The sequence below is a fragment of the Bubalus bubalis genome, chromosome 6, assembly GCF_019923935.1.
Source record: "Bubalus bubalis isolate 160015118507 breed Murrah chromosome 6, NDDB_SH_1, whole genome shotgun sequence".
Lineage (NCBI taxonomy): Eukaryota > Metazoa > Chordata > Mammalia > Artiodactyla > Bovidae > Bubalus > Bubalus bubalis.
The window spans coordinates 46,205,475-46,228,121 of record NC_059162.1 but is presented as its reverse complement, the minus strand read 5'-3'; the positions used below and the strand labels follow the sequence as shown (position 1 = coordinate 46,228,121).

General features: G+C 37.4%; 1 protein-coding gene across 1 annotated transcript in view; it reads right to left on the bottom strand.

Annotated features, from left to right (window-relative positions):
- DPYD (dihydropyrimidine dehydrogenase) overlaps positions 1 to 22,647 on the bottom strand; it is a 945,375-nt gene that overhangs the window by 246,479 nt on the left and 676,249 nt on the right. Inside the window, exons 17-18 of the mRNA XM_025289449.3 lie at positions 5,849 to 5,969; positions 4,928 to 5,047 (exon numbers count right to left, since the gene is read on the bottom strand). Of these exons, the coding sequence (XP_025145234.1) occupies positions 4,928 to 5,047; positions 5,849 to 5,969 (241 nt within the window). The remainder of the gene's footprint in view (positions 1 to 4,927; positions 5,048 to 5,848; positions 5,970 to 22,647) is intronic.

Below are 22,647 nucleotides of genomic sequence, written 5' to 3'. Positions count from 1 at the left end.
CTTATAAAAAAATACCAGTACTGTATTTTAAGATATAATCCTAACGTATAGTGTAAGAACTTCAAGAAATCTTACCAAAATTTTCAGTTGCTTGCACGTATAAAAATAGTTATTCAAAAGAAAATGAAACTGAAACTTTGGAGTTTCCAATCTAGTGTAAGTTTTGTTGTCTTCCCCATTTTACACAATAGTTACTAATAAATACAACAAAATAAGTTTAAGTTTATGATTGGAGCAGGTCACACTGGAGTGTATTTCTGTAGTGCCTGGTAGTAGTGCATACTGCTAGGTTATTGCACAGTCCCAACAATCTTTCAGTAACTATTTTAAAGACAAACATAAAATATGCAGTGTGGAGCCAATGCTTAAGATTCTTTTTTAAGCTACTACATTGATCCCAGCAAGTTTGCTGAACTATACATTTTGTACTCGTTTCTAGCACTACATTGGCACAGTTATACGTTGATGGCACATTTCTAACCTGCACCTTCTTTTATTGGTAATTCCTATGCCATGTTGGTTTTACAACACACACACACACGTTAGGCTTGTAAATATAAGCCTTCAGTGTCCAATAGCCCACACTGCAAGATTTCAAATCACACATCATTTATTTGTAGAATGTGAGAGTATTTATGGAGTACACCATTATCATTTGCTAAGAAATACAAAATTATTTAACCTCTGTAGTAATCCTTCATGTGACTAGAAAAATCTAGGTTCCTGGAAAGAAATCAAATCTTGAAAGCCATCTTTGATGAATTATTCAGAAATCAGAATAAAGATTGAAAGTATTAGTAGTGAATAATAATAGTGTTCTACTGTTTTAACTGAGTAACTTGATACAGATTCAATAATTTCAAACATCTAAAATTTGAAATTGAGAACAAGAATTTCCCTTTTTTGACAAATAAAGTTAGCAAGCAAATAAAAGTACAGGTTAATTTTTCAGCCTGTAGAAAGTAAATTTTATCGAGCCTTCTGCAGATAACTTTCAGAACTTTTCCCTATATGTGGGTATGAATGTGTATGTGTATGTGATTACATGTGAAAGAAAGGAAACATGTACTGGGCAACAGAATAACAATAAACCTAAGGGGTTTGCCTATTCCCCACTGATAAAAAGAACCTTTTAGAACACAATAAGGAACAATAACAAGAGTCCTTCAAATGAGTTTACCCCTTTCCTTGATTACTGTTTCTCCTGATGCAGTTATAAATGAATAAAGGTTATCTTCCTGAAGTCAGTTGCAAGAAAGACATAACTTTAGTTATGCCATATAGGACTCATTTTTAACTATCTCTAAAAGTGTGGTCTTATCCACAGAGATGATTTCATGTGAAAACATCATACCACAGACGTGTAGTACCATTTATATAGGTGATAGTAATCACTGAATTAGGAGTGGGCTTAAGTATCTTTATTATTTGAGGATAAGATCAAGAAAAAGGTCAAAGTTTGAAACTAAATTAAAAAAATAAACTAACTAAAAGTAAGAAAAATAATGAATAATTAACTTGAGGACAGAGCTAATAAATAATCCTGAAGAGATTAGTATTTCTTCTGACCAAATAGAAACAAAGATTTTTCTCCCCTCCCTTCGAAAAAAGGAAAATCCAGTAATTTACTCAACTCTGTAGTGATACAAGTGTTTCTAGAATAAAGAATGGATTTATTCTAGATTAAAGATGGATTCTAGAATAAAGAAAATTGGGTGGTAACAACAGGGTATGAGGTCTCTACTGTTCAAAGAAAGGTAGAGAATACTGATCCTTTAGAGTCAGTGATTTGGACAGAAGTACTTGTATGGTGGAAAGCTTAATTAGTCATCCTAGTTTCATGAAAATATTCCTTATGAATACTGAACAAGATTTCTTTTGATACTATTCTCATTATGAAATCACCATTAATAGACTCATACTGTTATCATGAATCTTACCAGGTATTTCTCCTACAAGTAAAATATAGGTTTATACATCATTCTTACCATGAATTGGTTCATATGTTTGATGATCTTCCCTACTCCAATTACCTACAGATGACTTGGCAAATTCATCTGTTATTTCTAAAATAACAAAGCTGAGGACGACACCTTGGGATGAAGTACTTACTCTCCCTCTTGATATAAATTTTAAACTTCAACAGGTAGAAGTTACCTCACTTAATGACTTCTATAGGCAAAATGACATTTCTATTTAACAAAAAAACCTCCCTCTAAAACAGCAACTTTCCAAAATTTTTGAATTAACCACAGTAAAAAAAGTCATTTTATATCATGACCTGGTACTGAAATATACCTATGTATGCATTACATGGATAACTAAAAAAGATGTTTAACCACTGCTTAGCCCACCCATGAGCAAAGCATTTGAACATTTTTCCTATCCAATTTCATTAAAAAAAAAAATGATTACAGTTCATTAAGCTTGATTCCATAATACACTCACTCATAAGCTGGGAACCAAAGTTTGAGAAACATTGCTTTAGAATACTCTAGAATCCAGACTAATCATATTTAAAATAATGAAACTGACATTCCTTAGCTGAGGTTCTATTTCTGAAGCTAGCCCCCATCAGCTAATGTGTCTTAAAGGAAGGACATTACTGAAATGTGAATATTGCTCTATAGCATGTACACTACTCCAAGTTCCTCAGCATTTCCCTGCTGAAACAAAACCAAAACCCCCATTTCAAATAACAGGAATCTTATTCTGAGGAAAAACAAAAACACAAAACAAAAACTGATCAAGAGCTAGAAGGTATTGAAAGAGAAAAATATCCTTTCCCGGCAATAAAAAGTATGTTTCGTATTTCAGGTGGCTATCCAAAACTGAACTCTTTTCAGCTTTCCCTTAAAAACAAAACAAAACAAAACAACAACAACAACAACAAAAAAAACCCCTATGATTCCAGCAATTTTTCTAAAAGTAGATATTCCAGTGTTCTGAGACAAGACTTGAGTAAGTATTAGCACTGGAAATGAGCTGTGGGAATTTTTTTTTTTTAATTTTGTAAAAATACCCGGCATATTTTGTATGGTTTTCTATACCGAAACAGAGTAATTGATAAAACTAGGAATGGTATTTAGCCATTTTGATATTTTCATCATTCCTAAACTTTGAAGCCATTATTATTTAACACATTTTGCTAGGCTAGGTTTCGCTATAACTCATTCTGAAGGTACTTTGTCATAGAACTGACTTCTATCCTAAAATATATTATCATTGCCAGTTTAAACTGTTTTTCAGATTATAATACCTTTAAATTAAAGCAAACATTGCCTTAAAGGAGAAAAAACTATTAATTCCGTCAATATGGAGAGAGTCTATTTTCAAAACAAATTGTTTAATGTTAAAGGACTGAATATAGACCCTATTAGAAATGAGGTACAAAACCTTAAAAATATTAGGGACACTTTGTTATTTAAAATTGAAGTTCCACACAGGCTTGGCTGAGTTTATAGCCCAAGTGAATATTTATACATGAATTTATAAATCTTAGAAAGAGATTTTTATGGAAATGTTAACAGGCCGTGAGGTATAGCTGAACTTGTTTGCAGGTACCACTATAATTCCTAGTGTATGTATGCTTAAAAGACTGCAACACAAAAGACTTTTTCCAATGCTGTAATTCCATCATTTTGTTAGACTGAGTTATACTGTGGGAGAATATTCAGAAACTGCAGCTCAAATGAGAAAACGTGAATGGTGTTACTTATATAAAATACTACTGCAGTAGTTCTTTTATTAATTTTTAATGTTCAGTACCCTCTGTGACCTCCTTTATTCTCTTGCTGTCAACATGGCAGGCTGGAAAAATTGAAATGGGCTGACAGAAAACACAGGGCACGTTATGGCCCAACTCTGGAATCTCGCAACTCTCTTTCTGAGACACAGGCTAACTCGCTCCACCTTATTCTGCATTACAATAATATTTAAGGCCCTGTTTGATAGCTCCTGTTAAAAGGGAGTTCTGTCTGGACCCCGAACAGGTGCTCCTCGTCAGCCTTCCTCTTTCTGACATTGTGGGAATGGCATTCAATTAAAAGCAGAATATACTCTTAAAAAAAAAAAAAAAAAAAAGCATGGCTTATAGCCACACTTCACGCTCTCAAAACATAATACCTCAGCATGGAGAGAGCTTTATTTGTGTCTATGCAGCCTCTTCCAAAAGCACATTTTGGTCTGATTCAGCAATGCTTTTCTTGAACAGTGGGACACTGCTATGTTATGTATATTTACCACTGTCTCTATCACCAAGGAGACTAATCCCCATACCAGTACAGTCAAGAACCTCACAGCACCGCCTTTGCATGACCAAGTTCATGTTGTCACAGCAACAGACTGCACCGAGCAAAGACACTGAACGGGACTTGGGGATTAAAACTTCTCTTTCTGTTTCAAATGCAAGTGTTTTATGATGAGAAAATGTGCGCGAAGGTATGAGGTCTGCAAGTATCTTGTCAGCTGAAGCTATAAATGGAATGTTTTAATGGTTTATTTCACAGTTGTGAAAGTAAGATTTTTGAAGAATGAAGATTTCAAACTTCTAGGAAGAGTGGAAACGAACCCAGACTATGGAAAAAAGGTATTAAAATCACTGTGCTTATATTCTTCTTATAAGGCCTTCGTATTAGCTTTTACTAATTAGTAATGAGACAACTGTGACAATGAGAAATCCTGAGTAATGCACAGACCACAAGAGAATAGAATGTGTGTGAAGCCCTATCTTGGTATTCTCTCTTCTTGTGCCATCAGTCACTTGATGGATCTGTTCCATTTGTCATAACTATTAGGAATTTTGACAAGCAGTGAGTTATAAAAATTTGGAATCAAAAAAGACACAGCATTCTTGCTGGTAACATGATCTCTTGAGTTTTTACCAATCCTCAAGGAAGCAGAAATGCAAGGAGAGGGTAACACCTACCGGACACTCCGCCGTATGTAGTCCGCTTCCCAAGGCCCACTGCTGGCCAGGGTGTGCCATCAGCTTTTAATCCCATGAGACCTGAGACAGTGTTGGTGGCCGTAACACCATCTGCCCCACCTACGAAAAACACAGCGTTCATCTGCAGCTCTTAAAGGAACAATGGTTAAAACCCATTCAAACCTACACAATCCAGGAAAATGCACACACTACTTTCTCTTGACAGCTTTTCCTCTCCTCAAATGTATCCACGAATTTCATTCCCATAATTATGCTTAACATGCTAGACATAAGAATTTTTAATTATCACCACTTTATTTTTCCAATTATTATACAGAGTTGTGTTTTGTACTCAGTGTTATTTTCCAGGTAATTTACAATATCTTTACAAATCAGGATGCAATTTCCATTGGATAGCATGCAAGCATATATGATTTGTAAAACCCTGCACTGATTGTACAATTGATGTAATCAAGATATTTATTGAGCATATGTTTAAGGCAATGTACTAGCTTCCATCAAATACAAAGGGAGATCATAAGCAATTTCACCCGTGGAAGCAGCTATCTTATAAAAAAATTTCATTAAAAGTTCAAGTGCTGTTGCTGGACTGTTACATTATGAGGTCATTTATTTTGCAGTGGTCTGCTGTGACTGTGGCTTTGTTTTCTAATTCTTTGTGTGTAAAGCAGGTACTTATTAGGAAAACTGATCCTGGGCCAAAGTTTGAAGTCCACCCACTAGGTTGAGTATAGGTATGGATCTATTACATTTGTGAGATCAAGTGCTCAATTTAATAACTTCCTTAAAGTTTAAACAGAGATGTACACATAAAGTGGTAGATGAGATACATTTTATTATGGCTACGAAATTTAGGCCCAGAATACATAAGGAGGCAACTGACGTGAGTTGGGTTCTTACCTTCCTTTGCAGCTCTGGCTATGCTTACAATATCAGTGACATTTGGGGTCAACTTGGCAAAAAAAGGAATCCGAACAGCTTGCCTAACCCAGCGACAGATGTTCCGCACCAGCTCTGGATCCTGTTCAAATAGGTCAGTTAAATATAGAAAATAATTAAAGAATTGTGATCAAAATGTGTACTGGAACAACAGCAAAGCTGGAGATGTGCAAGACAAATCCAACCTGACAATGAGCTACATGATAAATTTCTCAAATTCTTCCTCAGTATTACACCTAGGCTCATTAGGGAACGAAGGTTAACACACTTCAAGTGAACTGCAAATTCATCACATAAAGGTTAAATTCCTCAAGGGAGCCTTTGGAAAATAAAATTGCAAAGAACCAAATGGAAAGTGTTTCCCACTTGCAGTTAAATAATATTAGAAATAAAGCATAGACTTCTGGGGAGGTAAGTTTGAGAAACATCACAGAATTTCTAATGACCTCATTGGTTTAAGCCTATAAAAATATTTGAAGAGCTGACTCCCAGATGAATGATATGAAATCGGAAGCTTATTGTTTTCATTATTAAAAGACTTAGTCTTGTTGAAGTATATTCAAAAGAAAATATGTGACTTCCTAGTCGATCTAATTATGATATATAGTATATGCTAATATGGGATAATTCAGCCTTAGGTTATACACGAGCTGATCAGTAACTTTAGCTTACTTCTGTAAATGTTACTAAGATCTTTGCAGTACTTTTCAACATTCATCTACTTGAAAGAATTGATCAAAATGACAAAAATGAAACAAAATATCAAACGCTCATTTTTAAAAGCAAGGCATAGACATTTTCCTGAGCCTGTTTCTTGTAATTTTTCAGGCTTCTAGTTTCTCATGGGACAAGTATCATTTAGAGGGCAATCACCTTCCTTTCCATTGAAAATAACTTAGCAGTAGTAATGTTCTTTGATTTTAACACATACAATAGTCCTTTTTTCATTACTTTTAGTGCAAAATTTATTCTGACAGGTAATGATAATGTGCTTTGATAAATTACATTAAAATATGCAATAGCAATTCATTATTGAACTTGGTAATATTTTCCTAGGAAGTTAAAATGCTTTATTTTTTTTTTTAAATTAAAGATCCACCCAGAAAAATACAGACATATATTTACTCCATGGAACATGAGGCAAGTATTTCATTTGTAATTAATATTTTTATATGTAAGAAAGTTGCTCTTTGCATTTTAACCTTTCAAATTCTTTTAAGACTAGATTTCTAATGTTTTAACCTTTAGAAAAGAACCTTTTCACTTAGGTTTAATGTATCTTGATCAGTCATCTTGTATTACTCTAAAAGTTACGTATGTGCTAAGACATTGCAATGAGGTAATTTCTGTAGATTGTTATTGTCTCTATTCAACAAACTAATAATTTTAACAAGAAATCTTTGACTTGGCTTGTTCTCTTTTCAGAACAGTAATTTCTTCATTAAACATAAATATTAAAAAAGCACTATATAGAATGCTCTACAGGGCATACTGTGCATTATGAATAGTAAAATCTAGAGACTTAACCATACAAATTCTAACTCATGAAAATGGAGATCTGCCCCTGCCCATGCAATGTTCATGAAATATTTATAACCACTGCATTGGCATTATGAAGGCAGTTGCATCTTTGTGACTTTCATTTTTAAGTTATGAATTTCCATGGGACTTAGCCTAGAAATGACAGTAACTCTAGATGATACAAATTGCATGTCCTTTGTGAAAGCTCTCTTTAAGGCAGAATTTACCAATAATTTAAAGATCATCGAATCTTTAAATTGCATAATACATGGCAGGTAGCCTGATAAGAATTAGTGAAACAAATTTAACATATTGTCTGGTTCAGATACAGTAGACACTGATAATCTGATATATGTTTCTAAGTAGCTTTCAATACTATTGACCACCATGCCTGTATAGTTTACTTGGAACATTTGTTACACTTTCTTCTTTGTTGATTCTCACTAGTTGAATACTTTGAATGAATGCCTTTTATTAATTTCAATTTGAAATTTGTTCAAAATTTTTCAGTTTTTTTTCTTTTTTTTAACTATGGTCCATTGGCTACCTTTATTTACTTGAATTATCTGCCACTATACTTCTAATATGGAGAAGGCAATGGCACCCAACTCCAGTACTTTTGCCTGGAAAATCCCATGGATGGAGGAGCCTGGTAGGCTGCAGTCCATGGGGTCACTGGGAGTCTGGACACGACTGAGCAACTTCACTTTCACTTTTCACTTTCATGCATTGGAGAAGGAAATGGCAACCCACTCCGGTGTTCTTGCCTGGAGAATCCCAGGGACGGCGGAGCCTGGTGGGCTGCCGTGCACGGGGTCGCACAGAGTCAGACATGACTGAAGCGACTTAGCAGCAGCAGCATACTTCTAACAGGGCTTCCCTCATAGCTCAGTCGGTAAAGAATTTGCCTTCAGTGAAGGAGACCCAGGTTCAACTCTTGGGTCGGGAAGACTCCTGAATCCTGGGTCTGGAAGAATCCTGGAAAGAATTCCTGGGTCGGAAAGATCCCCTGGAGAAGGAAATGGGAATCCATTCCAGTACTCTTGCCTGGAGAACTCCATGGACAGAGGAGCCTGGCAGGCTACAGTTCATGGGGTAGCAAGGGTTGGACATGACTTAGCAACTAAACCACCATATTTCTATTGGTAAGGTTTATGCTGTTAACCTTAAGTATATAGTGAGTAAGACATATGTTACCTGTTTCTATACACAGTTGAGCTAGCTGTTTACTAATCCTCATACAAAGCTGAAACATAATTTGATTGTCAGAATTTTAAAAACAACTTCTAGCCAACATTATTATAAAACTTAATGACTGCTCTGTAAATTGCAAAGTTTTGTTTGACAGGCATAATGGGGAATATTCTAATACTACTAAAAATGTGGTGAGGCTAATAAATACAAAACAATGAATCTGTATACTTTGGGGAAACTATTCACATACTTCTAAAATCCTCACACTTTTGCTATGAATGATTAAGATTTAAAAGCAATGAATAGTGCTCTGCATCTTCTCATTTGCTACAGATAGCATCAGGTGGTGATGACCTTCCTCACAGGCCAATATCCTTTTTATTTTTTATTTATTTATTTTTTTTTACTTTACAATATTGTATCGGCTTTGCCATACATCAACATGCATCCGCCACGGGTGTACACGTATTCCCAATATTCTGAATCTTATTGAGATGAATAAACTTTAGACAATTTATAATTCTCCCCTCTGAAAATTCTTTAGGATAAGAAATATACAAAGGTACTATAGTCTCTCAGACAAATCAAGACTTTAACATTATCCACACCAACAAAAAGTCAATAAAAGAAGACAATTTTGGACTTCTTTTCCAATTCTAAGCATATAACACTGTAGGCACTCAAAAAATTCTGTTGTGTCAATGGAAGAAGAATAAATGATAATTTCATAGATTTTCAATTGATTTCTTTATATATACATAAATTTATAGATTATGTCTGGGTTTAAGAAAAACAAATACATTTTATGACAGAGACTGTCTAAAAGGATGAAATTCACGAAGACTTTTTTACAAATCAAGAAAGATTCTGAAGAAAAATGGTTGATAATCGTGGAAAAAGAGCAGCCTAACAAGTGAAAAAGCTGGCTTAAATCTCAGCATTCAAAAAATGAAGATTATGGCTTCCAGTCCCATCACTTCATGGCAAATAGATGGGCAAGCAATGGAAAGAGTAGCAAACTTTATTTTCTTGGACTCTGAAATCACTGCAAATGGGGACTGCAGCCGTGAAATTAAAAGACCCTTGCTCCTTGGAAGAAAAGCTATGACCGACCTAGACAGCATATGAAAAAGCAGAGACATTACTTTGCCAACAAAGGTCCATCTAGTCAAAGCTATGGTTTTTCCAGTAGTCATGTATAGATGGATGTGAGAGTTGGACTATAAAGAAAGCTGAGTGCTGCAGAATTGATGCTTTTGAACTGCGGTGTTGGAGAAGACTCTTGAGTCCCTTGGACTGCAAGGAGATCCAACCTGTCAGTCCTAAAGGAAATCAGTCCTGAATATTCATTGGAAGGACTGATGCTGAAGCTGAAACTCCAATACTTTGGCCACCTGATATGAAGAACTGACTCATTGGAAAAGACCCTGATGTTGGGCAAGATTGAAGGCAGGAGGAGAAGGGGACAACAGAGGATGAGATGGTTGGATAGCATCACCAACTCAATGGACATGCGTTTGAGCAAGCTCTGGAAGTTGGAGATGGACAGGGAAGCCTGATGTCTGCAGTCCATGGGGTCACAAAGAGTCGGAAACAACTGAGCAACTAAACTGAACAAATCTTTTAAAGTGTCTAGTCCACAGAAGGTTCACCTGTATCACCAAGTTTTTATTGGCTTTTCCTACAGATATGCACAATGCCCATCCCTGATTGTGATTTGTAATCTCTCCCCCAGCAACTGCTTGTATGTGTGTGTGCTACTTTAATATCTATTAACCCCTTTGCCATTTATGTGATCACCAAAGAAAATCGTGAGGCAGCAGAATGGGTTGTCCTGTGATGGAGGTGTGTCTTATCACAAGCAGGAAAGCAATGAAACCCTTAAAGATGAATGACAGCCCAGGAAAGCACCTGGCGGTCTTGAGGGTACTATGTGACATAAAAGCACCAGATTAAGCTTGTGAGATGCTAAGAAGAGGATAAAAGCAAACGAGAGCTAAATGTAACCTCTGTGACAATTTTAATGAGGAGCAGACCTATGTCTGTCTGTAATTAATACACTCTGGAATAGCTTCCTATGAAGTATGAAACAACAATGATAATAGCAAAAAGCAAAAAAAATGTAGTTCTGAGAAAACTGTTGCAGAAATCTCCATTGTCCCAAACTGGCTGTTTTTAAAAGCTTAATTTTCTATCTGGGCCACAAGATAATAATTTTTAATTCCAGTAACTAGTATGTCTCTAGTTACACATGAAGGAGGCTCTACAAATGATACACCCTGTTGCTTTTGAGGACCCTTAAATGACCTCTCCATTGTACGACAGGTATTTCCACCAATTACCTAGGACATCAAATCTCATTGATTTCATGCCCTGGTACAAAGGAATAAGCACTAGAGAATGAGACTGTGAGAATTTCTTGATAAGCTAAATTACAAGTGAAATTTTTGACTTTAAGAAACATTTTTCTCCAATTTCCCTGGTAATTTTCACTCTGTACAATTCTTTTCAAAATGGCTTTCTTAGAAGGTGGCATTTCAATGAATCCACTGAAAAATTTTACCAGTTATGAAATGTTTTCCACTAAGGAACTCCTAAGTCTTAATTCACATGACATGCTAGCATTTTCATTATGTCCACTTTTCTGACAGAGAGAACTGGGGCCCAGAAGATCAATCTCAGTACCTATTTCACCTTTTTAATTTTCTTTCCCATTATCATGTCCTAAACCATCATCTTCTTTAGCAAAATTGCCCCCTAAAGTAAAATGCAGCCATCAATTGTAAACGAGAACTATAAAAGGCTTCTACTTCATTTATACCTGTAAGACTAGATGCAGGTTCAGAATAACAGGCAGAAGTGATGTGTTTATCCTTCTATGTTAATAAAGCAAGACAGGTAGAGTTAACTACTCCAGCTAACATAGGAATGCAGATGTTTTAAGTTAACTTGTATTTTAGCATATGTCCTTCTTGTACCAGTTTTCCTGACATAAGAGTTCTAATGATGGCACAGTCACTTTGGAAAATCACTTGGTACTTTCCTGTAAAGGTAAATATACACTTACCAATCTAAAAAGCAATTCCATTCTGAGATATATTCAAGATACATGAAAACATATATGTACACAAAGTCTTGCACACAAAAGTTCATAGCAACTTTTTCAACATATCTCCAAATTGAAAACAACTCAAATATCCATTAGTAGAATGAACTGGCATGTCTACACAATGGAATACTAGTCAGAAATTAAAAAAAAAAACAACTAAGAAATCATGCAACAGCTTGGACAGAATTAAGAAAACATTATTCTCAGTAAAAAGTGAAAGTGATAGTCGCTCAGTTGTGTTCAATTCTTTGCAACCCCATGGAGCCTGCCAGGCTCCTCTGTCCAAGGAATTCTCTAGGCCAGAATCCTGGAGTGGGTTGTCATTCCTTTCTCCAGGGGGTCTTCCTGAGCCAGGGATCAAACCTCATCTCCTGCATTGCAGGATCAAACCCCATCTCCTGCATTGCAGATTCTTTACTGTCTGAGCCACCAGGAGTATTTGCTATATGATTACATTTGTATGAAATTCCACAAAGGAAAACTATGCTGATAGAAAGCACAGAATTAGTTACTGTGACTGAGGTTTGGGGATGGGAGACAGATTAAATGGGAAAAGGTGTAAGGAAATTTTGTAAATTTTGTAAATTAAAAAGTGCTCTGTATCTTGATTGTGATGGTACTTACATGAGTATAGACATTTGTCAACATGTATCAGTGTTTTGATTTGAATGTGTTTTTTTCTGTTTTAAGTAAATTATACCACTGCAAATTTCATTTAAAATATTAATGAACTATACAATCCACAGAATTCTTCAGGCCAGAATATTGGAATGGGTAGCCATTTTCTTCTTCAGGGGATCTTCCTAACCCAGGGATCGAACTCAGGTCTCCCACATTGCAAGCAGATTCTTTACCAACTGAGCCACCAAGGAAGCCCAAGATAATTTCAAGGGTGTTTAAACATAAATAGGGTTTCCCTGGTGGCTCAGATGGTAAAGCATCTGTCTGCAGTGCAAAAGACCCAAGTTTGATCCCTGGGTTGGGATGATCCCCTGGAAAAGAAAACAACAAGCCACTCCAGTACTCTTGCCTGGAAAATCCCATGGATGGAGGAGCTTAGTATGCTACAGCCCATGCGGTCGCAAAGAGTCGGACACGACTTCACAATTTCACTTTCACTTTCTAAACATAAATAGAAAATTAAAGCCAGGGTCATTCTAGGCAATATGGGTTCTATCATTTTAACAAATATTTACTGACCACAAGGCACTCCAATTGGCCTCTGCTGGAGACAAAGATGAGTCAGATGAGGAAGGCAGAGTCTCCTAGGAAGTACAGTCCACATACACACACAAAAATGTATGGCTAAAGTGGTAAAGAATCCACCTGCAGTGCAGGAGACACAGGAAACAGGAGTTCAATCTTTGGGTCGAGAAGAACCCCTGGAGGAGGAAATAGCAACCCACTCCAGTATTCATTCTTGCCTGGAAAATTCCATGGACAGAGAAGTCTGGCACGCCACAGTCCATAGAGTTCCAAACAGTCAGACATGACTGAGCATACATGCAATGGATGTTAAGTACGAAAAAGGAGATCCTGATATGCTCTCATTTCAGAACACTTCAGAGCACGTAGCACAGCGTTTGGCACAGGGTAGGCACTTAAATACTCTTGAATTGATAGAGCTCACATTGCATAAATTAACATTGACTTTCTCATTTATACTTACTTAGAAGAAAATTGGGAGTATAAAATTATTGGTCCAAGGTAACCTAATAACTATTTCAGGCACTATGAATTACGTTAGACAATGGTGTTAAAAATGTATAATACACTATCTCCATTCTTGAAAACAAAATAAAACACTTCATAATTGATGGGAGGATATAACAAACATGTAATATGAACATACAATAAGTGTACATACATGTCATGTATATACGTATAAAATATTTTATACGTATACTTTTCTTCCTTCATGTCCCCTGTGCCTTAAGTTGAAGAAAGCACAGAACTAACTGCTTGTGTGTTCTCTCCTCCCCAGGCACACATAGCCTTCTCCATTCTGAGTCTAGCTTTGGGCCTTTCTCTGCTTCTGCCTGGAATGTCCTTTATCTCTTGTCCCTTGGATAATAACCCTTTCCCTCCTACCTCAACACAGGATGGATTACTAAATAATGACTCCTTTTTAAATACTCCCAAAATATGTCTTTATTACTTCATTTATTACAGTGTTTTATAATCTTTTTTTGTTTGTTTGTTTCATCTCTACTAGACTATCAGTCTGTTACGGGATATATTGTACTCCTTTATCCTGATCACTTTATATGAAGTCTGAGATACTAAAGATAATAAATACTGTGTTGAACAAAAGAATGAAGAGTTCCTAAATGTGGACCAGTTTTCCACAGTGAGAAAGAAAACAATTGCCCCTTCCCTTCAAAGGAGCCAAAATAAGCTGGAGCTACCCGTAGCTCTTGTCCCACAAGCCAGTGGAATTTGGAAGCAGTCTTTTGTTGTCCTCTACCAGGTAGTGAACTGCTTTCAAGACAGCAGTGCCCTCCTGGGCCCCGCAATGCACCAAAATCTCCCTGAGGTCCCAGGCTGCCCATGGCCCTTTCTGTCTGAATCTTTAGGATATTGAAGGTTTTCCAGAGTGTGTACCCCTAACCTTGCCTCAAGACCCAGTTAGTGGTCTCTGGGGTTTGCTGGGGAAGTCTACACATAGTTTTGTCAGTTAAAGGGAACTTGTATTACTTTAAATACCATTCCCTGTGACTAGGGCTTAATGCTATTTTTTCTTCCATTCATACAGCATTTCTCTAGCATATGATTCCTCTGATGTCTCTAGTGTCATATTCCCCCATTCCCACACACTTAGTTTCAGAACCTTAAACTTTTAACAGATGGATGAAAATTGCCATGGACTATTAATACATAATTCTTTAGAAATAAGTGTTCTTTGAGTCATTATTTTTAATCTCATCTGAGGACCTTCTGGTCTACCAGCTCACTTCATTGTTCCAAATGGCAATTGTTCATGGTGGAGGTCAGCTCTGAACACTGTTCAAATTTTCTCCTCCATAATTTGCTCCTATGGAAGCAGATTCAGACTTCTTTGATTTATCTTGATCCTATCTTAATCCAACTATAAATCCATTGCTTCTACTGACCAAGGCAATAAAGCTGGAGAAGATGTATCTGACCACTAGTCAGGTCAATGGACATCTCCTGCTCACAGTGCTATGCTAGCCGATGAATCTCTTGTGGAAACTCTTCCTTATAGCACTATTGCTCTCTTATTATACAAGTACCTTGCGCCTCTATTCTAGAAACCCCAAATTATACCAAAACAAACAAAAATACAAGCTGAACTCAGATTCTGTAAGTGGATCAACTTTTTGAACTGTTGAAAAATTGTCTAATCTTTCGCAAGAACAGATGAATAGATACACAAGGTGACTTAACTGGGTTCTGAAATGTTCTTGTGAAGGCACGCAGAAGCTGGCAACTCTGATAGACTGAGTCAGGCACCACCCAGACATTCCTTCAGGAAAAGACTTATGTTCAGTTGCAGCAGTGTGGTGAGCCAACTGCTCACCTTTCCAAGTTACCTTCAGCTTATAAACTGAGGTCAGGGTCCTCTTGTGGAGGACTCAGGCAATGGACAGCAAAATCTTGGTATAAGGACCCAGCCATTCCATCCAATGCAGGATTCCTCTAGTCGGCCATCTCTGCCCTACAGTTCTCTGTTGGACTGGTGAAGACTCTTCTCATATCTGTTTCAGGGTCTGACTGCTCCCCTTCTTCAATCCTGAGTCCTGCCTATTTTTTCCACAGGTGTTACTCCTCAAGAACTCTTTTGCACTTTTATTTATTTATTTTTTTTAATTTTATTTTATTTTTAAACTTTACATAATTGTATTAGTTTTGCCAAATATCAAAATGAATCCGCCACAGGTATCTGCCTGATTCCCAGAGGCTTCAATTCCTTACTTGGATTTAAATTCTCTCTGTGATAGGATTAGGGTAAATTCTAAGCAAGTTAAAGAAGAAAAGGAAACTCACCCAAATGACCCCAGTGTGTCTAACTGAGAGAAACTCAGGCAAACTAAATGGAATCCCAACAAATCTCAACCTCAGCTTTCCTGGAAGCTCCTGGAAAAAAATCAAGCCACTTTACTCAACAATGGACAATATATATACTCCTGAGTAAGAAAAGGCCCAATACCAAGAACCAGGACTAATTTTCTCCTGAAAAAGACTGTTTTAAGGGAATAGTAGCAGACAATGGTTGGGAGTCCTCCATTCAGACAGTTCAGAGTCGTCATTGGAGAGTGTAGATAGCTACTTCATCTTTGATTCAGAACCTGCTGGAAGAGTCATTGCTGTGATGTGGGACACTGGAAATGACTGTGAGGAAGTCTATGGATAAAGTAGATGGTACTTTTGTGTCTGAAAGGCCAAGTCTACCCATCAGGGGAGTGCAGCCAGGGGAATCGGAATATATGCTAGTCCTTACCTCCCTGCCATGTCTCTTGTTGATAAAAGAAAGTAATGGCAATTAATAATGTCATGAAGAGACCTTTGTAAACTTCCTATAGGTGCATTGGGTCTCTAATATTCTATCCTAAAGTCCGCTTTTGCTTTCATATCCAGTCTGCTTGCCTGAACTCTTGCATTTCTGGACTTTATCCTTTGCCCACTTCTTTCTGAATAAGATCTCCTTGAGTCTTGCCTGAATTGACCTGCAGTTGCCCTGTTTGCATCCATACTTGACCCGTGACCTGTCGGTCAGTTACAGCCAGTCATTCCCTTCTGCTTCACAATGATTTTCCTTTGCCTATGCTGGGTATTTCCATCACTACTTCCTTTGTTTAAGTTTTTATCATCCCTCTCCCCACCCAAATCAAGAATGACACAGGCCCCATGTCTATCTTCATAGGCAAACAAATGCATGTTGAGAACCATATTCTGGCCATAGTTCATAGAAATAGAGATGCTTCAAAATCCTCTATATTAAAACATTTGTGAAAATGGCTTATTCTTTTCAGCATTATTTATGCTGAGGCCCTGCAAAGACCTTGATCTTTCCTTATATGTGGGGTGTCATTTATTTGTGAATTCAAAGGTTAGTATTGTCCATCATGCAAAAAAAGTGTTGTCCATAGTTTGTTAATGAGGTTACTCAGAGTAACCTGAAAAATCTTACTCTATGGAAAAATAGGCTATGCACATGTTTTGCTGATACCACCAGTAGGGGTTCAAAACTGTGGGCCAGCTGAGCCAAACTGAAACTCAGCAGGCTTCCCAATCACTGTTCAGAACACACTCAAAAGGCTTCAGTGGGTAATGAAATGCCAGCAGTCACTTCACTACTGTGTGTGGATTCATTTTAGGTAAGGGCAAGTGAGTATTTAAGTGTATAACAAGGAGTTTTTATTCTTTGCAGACTTCAGGCAGCTTGACATTTGTTTTCTTAATGCAAAACATTAGTGTAAACAGTGTAACAATTGATATTTTATACATCTGTTGGTCTATTCACTTAGTCCACTTTTCTGAATGCTAGAGTTAAAAACAACCAGAAGCACAAAACCTCAGTATCTGTATAACCCCGTATTGGTGTGAATGATTAACCGACACAGGGAGGAGGCTAGTGTAAAACCGCCTTCTGCCCTGGAGCACCCATAATGCTAATACATTTAGGCTGAAGGGAGTCTAGGGAAGTCATGCTTCTGTTCTGGGAACTTTATGAAATCCAAGCAAGAAGGAATTATTGCTGAGGGAATTTTAAATAATATAGCAGAGAAAACTGCAATCCCTTGGCAATGAATGGTTTCAGCTAAGGGAATGCATCCATAACAAGTTGGTACAGTTCCTTAAGGGATTTCTTCCTACTGCTGCTATGAGAGCTAGGAAGAGGTATCTAGCTAGGTCTTTGTCTTGCCAGTTCAGTAGACTGATTTCACTCTGTAAGCTGAAAAAGATTTTGAGATAACTAAAAGAAGGGTGACTTTATTGAAAAGTTTTTGTGTAAAAATATGGGATGTGAAACATATAGAACGTGACCTGTAGGAAGTGTGATTTTTCACAAACTCTTGATAGGAAATTCATGGATTTTAGGTTTTCTCCCAAATTTTGAGCAATCTGAATGCATTTAATTTTTATAAATTTATCTGTTTATACTCATGGCTTATAAGAGCATACATCACAAGGGCTGTGTGTGTGTGCATGCACGTGGGTGTATGTATGAACTTATGTGTGTAAAAAGAAGATTCTCTGTTTTAAAGTCTTTCAAGTGTAAAGGAAAGGAACCATAGTGAGCCTACCCCCTCCCACCCCATTATGGAGGCTTCTTACAAGTATATATGGGGAAGTAAGAAGGGAAGGAAAATATTTTTGGCAAAGGAAGAGCCAGGCCTCTGGGGTCTGGGATGTCTTTCATGTCTGTAGGACACACAGCAGCTCTGGTGACACTTTGGTGAAATCAGTGACAAAGAGCAGCTCTTACTCTCTTGTTTTCCTTTAAGAGTTTGGTGTCTATGGTTTTTAGGATTAGAAATTCTGTGGTATTAATGAATTTGCTCGTACTTTTCAGTATCTATTTTTCCATTTCTACTTCTACTCCCTTTCTATTTTTTCCTATATTGCCTTTTTGGTTCTCCAATTCAATTTTGCTATGACCTGCCACAGAATCTATATATTTCAAAACCAAACCCACACAGAAGATTCTCAGATACAAGCAGAATAATTCTTTTGGTTTTTTGGCCATCCCTCCTACTTCGCACCCTTCCCATTTATATTGTTAAATCCTCATCGCATGAAGTTTTGGTGGGACACAGAAAGTATCACCAATATGGAACCCACTGAAGAGATAATTTTTCTGTCCCTGTTCTCTGTCAACCAAGAAACAATAATATGGTTTTAGGCATGGCCAACTGCTGTTCTGTTCCAGCCCAAATTTCCAATCTCATAATCAGAAAACTGGCTGATGTTTCTTTGTGTAGTGTGTGGTGCAGCATCTCCTGACAGTACCCAACAAAGGCACCGGTGGCAGATATCAGCACTGGTGGAGGCTGCATTATGGGGAAAATCCTTGCTGCCCATTTTCTGGATCCATTGGTTTCTGCCCCTCTTCTAAGCCTGACTTTCCTGCCTTCTCTGGTTCTCTTAGACATCTTGTATACTTTCAATAAATTTCCTTTTCACTTCTGAGACCAGAATCAGTTTCTGTTTCTTACAATTAAGAGTGCTAAATGATAGTTAGCCAGCACCAAATATAGAGTACCTTATTGCCTTTGACACCAGACTCCCTGATAGCCTGCTGTATCTCTTTCTTTAGTCTGTAGGTGGTCACTTTTTTGCTCAGGATACAAAATCTATTCCAATGAATTGTGATCAAGATATCTAGCACACATACTTTTCTGACAGCAAGATACTGTCTTTGATAATTTTCCTTTAGAAAGGAGCTTTGGGTGGGGCAGGTCCTTAGCTTCATGGATTATATAGTATAAATAAATAATATTTTTATTTAATCCCCAATAATTAACCTGAAACTTTCCATGAAATGTGAAATTATTTTTAAAAATAAGGTATTAATTTGTCCTCAAGTACAATCAGAATCACTTAGGACACTAAAAGTTGGTCAAAGTCAAGAGAATATATAAATGCCCTTTGGGATTACTATATGTCATTATTTGTCTATAAATCATTTAGCATTTGACTATGTCATAATAAGCAAGATATTGTATTATTAAAGAGGCCCTTGCAGAAAGAAGTAATACATATCACCTAGGTATAGGGAAGCTTGATTTGAAATTTATTAAGAGTAGCTATGATTTCTTAAAAGATGGATATGTAAACAGAGACTGGTAATACAGCCCATAAGAAAAAATATCTTGAAGCACTGAAATTAAATTAAAATAGGATCTCCCTTTCACTCTGAATACCTACATGATTACCAATTTGACAAGAATCTTTCATTTATCCCAACTCAACTTTACTAAGGTGCCTGCAGCCTACAGAGTTGATAAAACAGCTGATGAACCTTGCATGAGGGAAAAATCTTCAAGTTGCTTGATGCACAAAATCATATTAGTATTAAAAAGAGATAAGTATTTACTTTTGTAATATTCAACAAATGTAAAGTACCCAAAGGACTGCTAAATTTAGATAGTTTCTACTTTGCATTTTTTCACTTAAAAATAAGTGTGGTAAACCTTACTGGATCATACAATTAACATTCACATGCTGCAGCAAATAATTAGCTTTCTAGAATATTGGGCAAGGACAGAATTCAGCATTACAAAAAGACTTTACTTATGCATTTCCAGTTGCTAATATTCCTAGATCTTAACATGGGGCAGTTGGAATCACAAATGCAATAGTCTTATTCTTACGTTTTCCTCTCCCTGCTCAATAAAGTGTTTGTGGGAATTAAAAAACTATAGAATATAAACCTTTCTGAACATTTGCAATCACCCTGCAGCTAACCATGAAGACTATATGAATGGTCTCATTTTGGAATAAGAAACAGACATAAAAAGAACTCCAATTTTCTTTCCTTTGAAGTGTGTGCAAAAAAGGTGGGACATTAGTGGCAGAGTGATTACTTTTATTTACTTCTAAAGTGTATGCCTTTGGGGTTGAGGGGAAAGACTGGAGTCTTGAAGGATTCACAATGTGGCAACAACTAGAGTAGGGCCTCTGGAGAAACACATGGATAACGAATACCTAGGAAGCCTCTAAAGCATAGGAAGGCATGGTGTGATGGGAAATAGAAAAAAATCATCCAAATTATTGCTTTTGGAGGGAACAGAGAGGAGATATGACTAAACTGTTCAATGAGAGTTTAGAGTCAGCTTTCTAAAGTGTCTGTGCCTTATCCTTTAAGCAATCAGAAAATATGAAAAGCCAGATTGGAGGAGCCAAGATGGCGGAGGAGTAGGATGGGGAGAACACTTTCTCCCCCACAAATTCATCAAAAGAGCATTTAAACATTGAGTAAATTCCACAAAACAACTTCTGAATGCCGGCAGAGGACATCAAGAACCCAGAAAAGCAACCCAAGTCTTCGAAAGGAGGTAGGAAAAAATATAAAAGACAAAAAAAGAGACAAAAGAGGGAGGGACGGAGTTCCATCCCGGGAAGGGAGTCTTAAAAAGAGAGAAGTTTCCAAACACCAGGAAACCTTCTCACTGCCGAATCTGTGCCGAGCTTTGGAAGCACAGAGGGCAACATAACAGGGAGAAAAAATAAATAAACAATTAAAACTCACAGATTGTGAGCCCTATGGTAACTCCCCCAGCGGAGAAGCAGCGCAGACACCTGCACACGCCATTAGCAAGCGGGGCTGGGCAGGGAGGCACGGCACGGGCTGCATCGCTTAGAGTAAGAACCTGGCCTGATTACCCTGAGCGCTATCTGAGGCGAAATAATTTGGGCTAGCAAACCAGACTGTGGGATATCTACCACGCGAAAAGCCAGCCCTAACCTAAGACACCGCCAGGCCCGCGCATGGAACAAAGGACTGAACAGAGATAGCTGGCTGCAGACCTTCCCCCTCCGGTGACAGGCAGCCAGAGCCGGAAGGGGGCAATCGCAGCCCCAGAGAGACACTATCTATAAAACTGTAAGCAGGCTTCTTTGCTAACTAAAACTTCTTGGGGGTCTGGAGGGTCAACATCTGCCTGAGAAGGTGCGCCGGTTTTACACCCAGATAACCGAGTGGCAGGGAGGCGATAAGTCACAGCAATGGTGCTCGCCAAACACCTCATCATCTGAGCTGCTCAGACCTGGGAAGAGCACAAAACGCAGGCCCAACCGAGTCTGCGCCTCTGAGGACTACCCGAGTGCCTGAACCTGAGCGGCTTGGACCTGGGAGGTGCAGGCAGCCCAGGGCCGGCCTCGGATGGTTCCTGGCAGAACAACCTAGAGCCCGAGCAGTGTGGGCAGGGAGGCTACATGCGCCGTGAGCGGGGGCAGACCCAGTGTGGCTGAGGCACTGCGAGCGCACGCCAGTGTTATTTGTTTGCAGCATCCCTCCCTCCCTCTCCACAGCGCGACTGAACAAGTGACCCTAAAAAAAAAAAAAAAAGTGTCCTCCACCGTCCCCTTTGTGTCAGGGCGGAAACCAGACACTGAAGAGACCAGCAAAAAGAAGAAGGTGTAAGAGAGGGAAACACCTTGGAAGCTACAGGCCATAGATTAAAACCCTGTGGTTACTACGGACTACATAGGAAGGGGCCTATAGATCTTGAGAAATATAAGTCGGACCAAGGAACTAGCCAAAAATGAACTGAACCCACAATACTCACAACAAAACCAGAGAAAGTCCTAGATATATTTTTACTATTTTTACGATCATTCTTTCTTTCTTTTTTTTTTTAATTTTTTAAAAAAATTCTAAGTCCTCTATTGTTCCTTTAATTTTCACTTTTATAACCTATTACTTTGCAAAAAAAAAAAAAAGACCCTATTTTTTTCTTCTTCAGCAAACTTCATATATATATTTTTTATAATTTTTTGACCTTGTTTTTTTTTCTTCTTTTCTTTAACATTGTATTTTTGAAATTCCAACTGTGCTCTAGATTTTTAATTTTAGCTTTTTGGTATATGTTATCAATTTTGTACCTATAGTTTTTTTTTATAATTTCTGTGACTTTTTTTTTTCCTCTCTCTGTTTCTTTCTCTTCTTCTTTTATATAACATTGTATATCTGAAATTCCAAACTCTACTCTAGATTTTTAACTTTTGCTTTTTGGTATTAGTTATCAATTTTGTACCTATATTTTCTTTATAATTTTTGCGACCTTGTTTGTTTTTCTTTGTTCATTTTTTCTTTCTTTTCCTTCTTCTTTTTTTTAACATCGTATTTTTGAAATTCCAAACTCTACTCTAGATTTTTAATTTTTGCTTTTATGTATTTGTTACCCATTTTTCACTAGGGAGCGAGATTACTGGCTTGACTGCTCTCTCTCCCTTTGGACTCTCCTTT